The sequence below is a fragment of the Hyperoodon ampullatus genome, assembly GCF_949752795.1.
Source record: "Hyperoodon ampullatus genome assembly, chromosome: 7".
NCBI classification, from domain to species: domain Eukaryota; kingdom Metazoa; phylum Chordata; class Mammalia; order Artiodactyla; family Ziphiidae; genus Hyperoodon; species Hyperoodon ampullatus.
Window position 1 is genome coordinate 25492250 of NC_136920.1, and position 7205 is coordinate 25499454.

A 7205-nucleotide genomic window follows, 5' to 3' on the forward strand; every position below is an offset into this window, starting at 1 on the left:
AGAAGTCTAAGGGACGCTAGTCCATGTCTAAAACAGGTCCCAGCTTCCTGAATGGTATTGAGCTGGAAGGTTCTGTTTCTCTTTGCTTACCTAGCTGCTTGAATTTTTGCTATTTTGCGAATTCAGGCCACTACGAGCTTGTGGGCCAGCTCTTTTCTTAACATGCTTCTTACGTGTGAGGGGATCTAAACACAGTGATTTTATATGAAGGGATGTATTAAGGCAAAAAAAATTTTGTAATTCTTTCAGATAAAAGATCTATCCACGATCAGAAAATATGTCACTACAAATGGTAACAGTCGGTAATAACATAGCCTTAATTCAACCAGGCTTCTCATTAATGAATTTTGATGGGCAAGTTTTCTTTTTTGGCCAAAAAGGCTGGCCCAAAAGGTCCTGCCCCACTGGGGTTTTCCATTTTGATGTAAAGCATAACCATCTCAAACTGAAGCCAGCAGTTTTCTCTAAGGATTCCTGCTACCTTCCTCCTCTTCGTTACCCAGCCACTTGCACATTCAAAGGCAACTTAGAGTCTGAAAAGCAACAGTACATCATCCATGGAGGGAAAACACCAAACAATGAGCTTTCAGATAAGATTTATATCATGTCTGTTGTTTGCAAGAACAACAAAAAAGTTACTTTTCGCTGCACAGAGAAAGACTTGGTAGGAGATGTTCCTGAAGGCAGGTATGGTCATTCCATTGATGTGGTGTATAGTCGCGGAAAAAGTGTGGGTGTTCTCTTTGGAGGACGGTCATACATACCTTCCGCCCAAAGAACCACAGAAAAATGGAACAGTGTAGCTGACTGCCTGCCCCATGTTTTCTTGGTGGATTTTGAATTTGGGTGCTCTACGTCATACATTCTTCCAGAACTTCAGGATGGGCTATCTTTTCACGTCTCCATTGCCAGAAATGATACCATTTATATTTTAGGAGGCCATTCACTTGCCAATAACATCCGCCCTGCCAATGTATACAGAATAAGGGTTGATCTCCCTCTGGGTAGCCCAGCTGTGAGTTGCACAGTCATGCCAGGAGGAATCTCTGTCTCCAGTGCAATCCTGACTCAAATAAGCAATGATGAATTTGTTATCATTGGTGGCTATCAACTTGAAAATCAAAAAAGAATGGTCTGCAACATCATCTCTTTCGAGGACAACAAGATGGAAATTCGTGAGATGGAAACCCCAGATTGGACCCCAGATATTAAGCACAGCAAGATATGGTTTGGAAGCAACATGGGAAATGGAACTATTTTCCTCGGCATACCAGGAGACAATAAACAGGTTGTTTCAGAAGCATTCTATTTCTATATGTTGAAATGTGCTGAAGATAATGTGAATGAAGATCAGAAAACATTCACCAATAGTCAGACATCAACAGAAGACCCAGGGGACTCCACTCCCTTTGAAGACTCAGAAGAATTTTGTTTCAGTGCAGAAGCAAATAGTTTTGATGGTGATGATGAATTTGACACCTATAATGAAGATGATGAGGAAGATGAGTCTGAAACGGGCTATTGGATTACATGCTGCCCTACTTGTGATGTGGATATCAACACTTGGGTACCATTTTATTCAACTGAGCTCAACAAACCTGCCATGATTTATTGCTCTCATGGAGATGGGCATTGGGTCCATGCCCAGTGTATGGATCTGGCAGAAAACACACTCATCCATCTGTCAGAAGGAAGCAACAAATATTATTGCAATGAGCATGTGGAGATAGCAAGAGCACTGCAAACCCCCAAAAGAGTTCTACCCTTAAAAAAGCCTCCACTGAAATCCCTCCACAAAAAGGGTTCTGGGAAAATTATTACTCCTGCCAAGAAATCCTTTCTTAGAAGGTTGTTTGATTAGTTCAACAAGAGCCTTTCAGATTCAAGTGCATCAAATTTTTAAACCTATTTTAAAGAATCATAACAATGATAAAATTTATATTCCTATTTTTGTTTATTGAAAATGTCTAATGTTTTATTTTAGTTATATGAATGAAGTGCCAGGGAAAAGTGCTTATAATACAATTCTAACTACAGTCATTGTATTTAGACCTATACAGGACCTATAACCTATATTTTGAAAATATTTTACTCAGTTATCTTAATGAGAATTTATGATCTGAATTTTTTATTCAAGGAATCTTAAACACAGAAGAAGTAATAATAATCGAGGTATGCTTATATCCCTTATAGGACTTTTGATAACAAATAATCCATAGAGCAATTAAAACAAATTTAACCAGTAAAGAAACTAACAGTCAAAGAAATTAAATGAATTATTTTGTGAACTATAGAAATTTGGTAGTTGACCAAAAATTAAAACTGAATCACCTGTATCCCACACAAATGTTCTTTGTACACCTCTAAGATGGCCACTTGACTATGCCCATGTACAGAAAATGCTATGAGGAGCTAGGTAGGTAGGTAGATAGATAGATAGATAGATAGGAAGAAATAAATAATCTCCATTGACATGAAGAAAGAGAAAAAGAATCTACATCGTTTGTTACATTTTATCAAACTATCCACATGCACTTTCTTCAAAGGATCCCCCCACCCATCACATGGTCCACAGATGATGAACCAAAGCCAGGCACTTGAACCAATTCTTTGAGAGATTTAATGAAAACTGCAGTCCACTGCTTCTTAACTCTCCGAAACAGGGCACTAAGAAAGGACCACCAAATAAATCTCATGGAGAGGTTATTTCTCCAAGTAATATTGATTACTTACCAAAATAACAAAATTTTAGAGAATTTGATAAAGTTAACAGGTAGATGATTTTAAAAGAGAAAAAAGAAATGTATGTGTGTTTATGAGTCTAGTTAATATGCGGAGTTTGCTGTCAATTAAAGTTATAAAATCAGTGAGCTTGCTAAGTTTCAATTAGATACTTGCTAGAATTGAAATTAAAAGGACTGTTAATTTTGAGGCTTCACAATATCAATTGATAATTAGATGACCTTATATACAAATGTCTTCCCTCCTGGAATATTTTTCTGGAAAAGCATTTCACTTTAGCCTAAGAGCTTAAACCATAGCCTCTTATTCATCAGTTTTCACTAAGAGTCCACAGTGTATAAGTTCTTATTACCAAATTTAGGGGAAATATGAACCACACAGGAGATGAAATCCTGGAACAAAAGTTCTTCTGCTAATAGTTCCATGTTTCAGATACTGAAATTAATTTGAAAAAATTAAATCATGTTCACTTTGTTTCCGTAGTGTTGCTTGATGAATATACCTTTTGAATAATTTGCTGTACCACTGTTTTGATTTTTGTTGTTTCCATCACCTATATAAAACTAATAAAATATGAAAATGTCTTCTGTTTATATTGATTTATTTCAATTATTAACATTTGTAGTTACCCAGTTGCAGGCAAAATGATACTGTTTAATTTTCTCAGGAGCTCTCTGTTTTATTTTTTATCTATTAGTAGAAAGTAGCACAAGTTGGAACTGAGATATCCTCCACAGGGCTCAAAAGGGTTATTCCCTCAAGTACTATATATGTTCTCTTATCTTGACTTGTTTTCAGTGACCAAGTGGCTAAAAAATAATTACCCATATTTGTTTTGTAATCAGTGAGATCAACATATGGTAATCTGAGTGATTCAATTATAAACTCACTGGGTTCTACAGTTAAGCTCAGATCTCATTAGCATAGCTGTTTTTGGGGGGGTGTGTGTGTCAAGAGCAAGTACTTTGGTTTTACTTACCATAAATTTTTGTAAAAATAGGTCTTTTAAGTCATCTCACCAATGAGTCCACCAGATGTGATTTTAAGATAATAAGGTTTCTTTTCTACTAAGCACATGCAAACTTTCAAATGAACCACATTAGAAGAGTATTCACTTATCCCAATGATATAATGCTTTTGCCGAAAACATTTCTAGGACTCACTTTTCAATCACCATCAGAGCCTATGCTTCATTCCTTTGAAGATACTCAATAGTTAGAGATGGATTTGGTTTCTGGAAACAGACAAATGTCCCAAGTCTAGTAGGGTGTAACTCTCAGTATTAGTGGCACTTTAGGCCCAAAAATGAAGTCTGAGATAACAAAATGGGTTTTCTGACATGCCTCACAAATAGGTGCTGAAGGTAAGTCCCAAAACGCTTTACACAAGAATAATATCAATAAACAAGTATATGGCTTTCCAGGGTGACTATTTTAAGGGACTCTACTCAACTACAAGTACAAATGAGTTCAACGTGTTAGGAGGAGGGAAAGCATAGTGGAAAAGGAGTAGTTAGTCTAAAGGGTGAGATGAAGCTTGTCACGTTTGAGGAACTGAAAGAACATCAGTCTGGGGAACACATAGTAAACAAGAGGAGCATGGAGTGGCATAAGCATGGAGAGGTGAGCAGGGCAGGGGCCCCCAGTTTTTCATCAGTACAATAAAATCACATACAATTTCATTCCTATCATGTTGACCTGTCCCCTGCTGCTTACCTCTCTGTTTTACTACTCTCTTCACACTTTGTGCTCAGTCTCCAAAAATGCTGAACTGATAACATTTCTGGTGAGCAGCCCTAGTTGTTTCATGCATACTCAGGGCCTTGGGGCAACCCATTCCTTCTGCAGGGCATGCTTTCCCTCCTGCACTTTATAACACCTGCCAATACCCTAGTCCATCTGGCCCATTCCTATCCACTCTTTTTATTTTTTTTTAACATCTTTATTGGAGTATAATTGCTTTACAATGGTGTGTTAGTTTCTGCTTTATAACAAAGTGAATCAGTTATACATATACATATGTTCCCACATCTCTTCCCTCTTGTGTCTCCCTCCCACCCTCCCTATCCCACCCCTCTAGGTGGTCACAAAGCACTGAGCTGATCTCCCTGTGCTATGCGGCTGCTTCCCACTAGCTAGCTATTTTACGTTTGGTAGCGTATATATGTCTCTGCCACTCTCTCACTTCATCCCAGCTTACCCTTACCCCCATCCACTCTTTACATCCCAGTTCAGACACCTGCTTCTCCACCAGGAAGCCTCCTCCGAACTCCATCACCTCCTTAATAGCTGTAATGTTTGCAAATCTCTGCTTATAGACTCAGAGTTACAAGAAATAAAACTGTATTTTTCTATAAATCAACTCACATTACATTATGCATCCCTTTTACTGTGCGTTGGAAATTTAACTTTAATAAATTTAGAATTCTCTGTGTTCACCCAACTTTTTCTCCAAGTTCCAGAAGAAATATAATGCTGAGGTGTCAAGAGTAGGAACGAGTGAGGGTGAAGTATCTGGTACTTAGGGTCATTGTCCCGCCTCACTAGTTGCTTCTCAACATCCACACTCCCACCTGGCCTGAGGTTAGCTTGGAAGATGACTCCTGAGTTGCACCTCAGCCTTAATCACAAGGTATTATAAGGTCTAGAATGCTCTCTCTCTCTCCCTCGCTCGCTCTCTCTCTCTCTCCTTCTCTTCCTCTCTCTCTCTCTCTCTCTCTCTCTCTCTCCAACTTTCAGGTCCCTTCTGGGCTCACATGATGAGGAGATCTTTCTGCCCCTTCCTTTCCCAGTGTGGCCACAGTTCTCTCTGTGAGACCATCTAGGACTTGTCTGTTTTCTGTCTTTACTGGGTCACAGAACCTCTTCCCAAGTTTCTCTGGTTAAAAGACTTCATCACCATTTCGCCTCTGAAAGTCACTTGCTTCTTCCACTCTGCTAGGAAAGTGAGGTGCACCTTCGCTCTGCTCCTGACTTCCCCAAGCTTATCTGAGGTTTCTACTGTTCTCCCAACTCCACAGCTCAACCCAAGGTATAGGACACTTTGTAATTCCTATATACCTAGTACTTAGCATAATGCCTGGCATATTGTAGGCACTTAAATTGTCATTGAAATGAATTGAATTAAATTCTTCAGTGAGTTGCATCTGTATCCCAGTGTGGGCAGTCAAAGTGACTTATTCATTGCCTAGCTTAACACTGATATAGATATTTAGAGTAAAATAGAGTGAATAAATTATACTAACTGAATAAGCAAGAGATGTAAGAATAAATGGAACCAACAAACCTCTGAATGACCCCATAGATGAGAATAAGAAAATAAGTATGTCAGGATAATTGACACTGGCTGTGGTAAAAAAAAAAAAAAATTCCCAAACACCAGTAAATTGTCACAAAGTTTATTTCTCACTCAAGCTGGTTGCAATGCAGGTTTCCCTTATTAAGCTAAAAATCTGAGTGGCATTCCTCCAAGATGTGTCCAGGGAATCAGGCTTTTTCTGTTTGACAACTTTGCCATCTTCATCTTTATCTTGGATCCTGAAGACTTCAGATACAAGGAAAAGAAAGAACATGGAGAAGGCACACCCTCATGCAAATGTTTCAGCCTGCAACTGATAGATTATTTCCTCTGACATTCCACTGATTAAAAAAACAAAAACTAGTTGTATGTCCCCACCTAGATGCAAAGGGGCTGGGAAATGGGAAATATAGTTTAACTGTGTGCCCAGAAAAGGGAAATGGATGTGGTAAGCATGAAGCCAATACCTATTATAGCATATATTTAAACAACCAGATGAAATAGTCACAAGTACCTTGAAGTAATAATGAAGGGTACTAACAGAGTCCTGTTAAGGTAGAAACAAAGCTCCATGCTCTGCAGACTCATTGCCCCTGTCTGTATTATCTTGTGCTTAGACTGTTTAAACAACCGCCTGACTTGGTCTCCCTGCCTCCACCATGGCCCCTCCAATCATCTGACTGTTCTGAGACCACAGAAATCATCCCAAAATGACATTACACAGGTGAAAACTTTCCTGTGATTCCCCATCTCCCATGCGGAAAAAAGATCCAAATGCCTCAGTATTATATGGGATGATTCTCTAGGCTCATCCCTCCTCTCCCCTTACCCATTTTGCACATGATTCCTCATCAAAGCTGAACTTCTTCCATCTGGAAAACCCTTTCCCCTGGTGAATGATTACCATCCTTCAAGATTTGATTCAATCTTGAGGTTCTCAGTGAAGACTTCAGCCCAAGCAGAGCAAAGCATGCACGTTTGTGGCCAAGCCATCCCTCTTTCCCCACTGTTTGTCTTCATAGCATTTATCCACTTACATGACATTTATATGCCTGCCTTCTCTGTTTGGCAGTGGGCTCCTAGAAAGCAACTTTGTATCCTTAGTATCAAGCATGGTTTCTGTTACATTATAGTTGCTCTGAAACTGTTTCTTGAATTAAGCTCAC

The 7205-nt window shown here is 39.0% G+C and overlaps 1 protein-coding gene across 1 annotated transcript; it reads left to right on the plus strand.

Moving 5' to 3' along the window:
- Positions 1 to 277: 277 nt before the first annotated feature.
- Positions 278 to 1861, plus strand: RAG2 (recombination activating 2; the record flags this gene model as incomplete). Its single annotated transcript, XM_079709107.1, has 1 exon — positions 278 to 1861. The coding sequence occupies one exon, from the start codon at positions 278 to 280 to the stop codon at positions 1859 to 1861; it is 1584 nt and encodes a 527-aa protein (XP_079565233.1).
- Positions 1862 to 7205: the final 5344 nt, after the last annotated feature.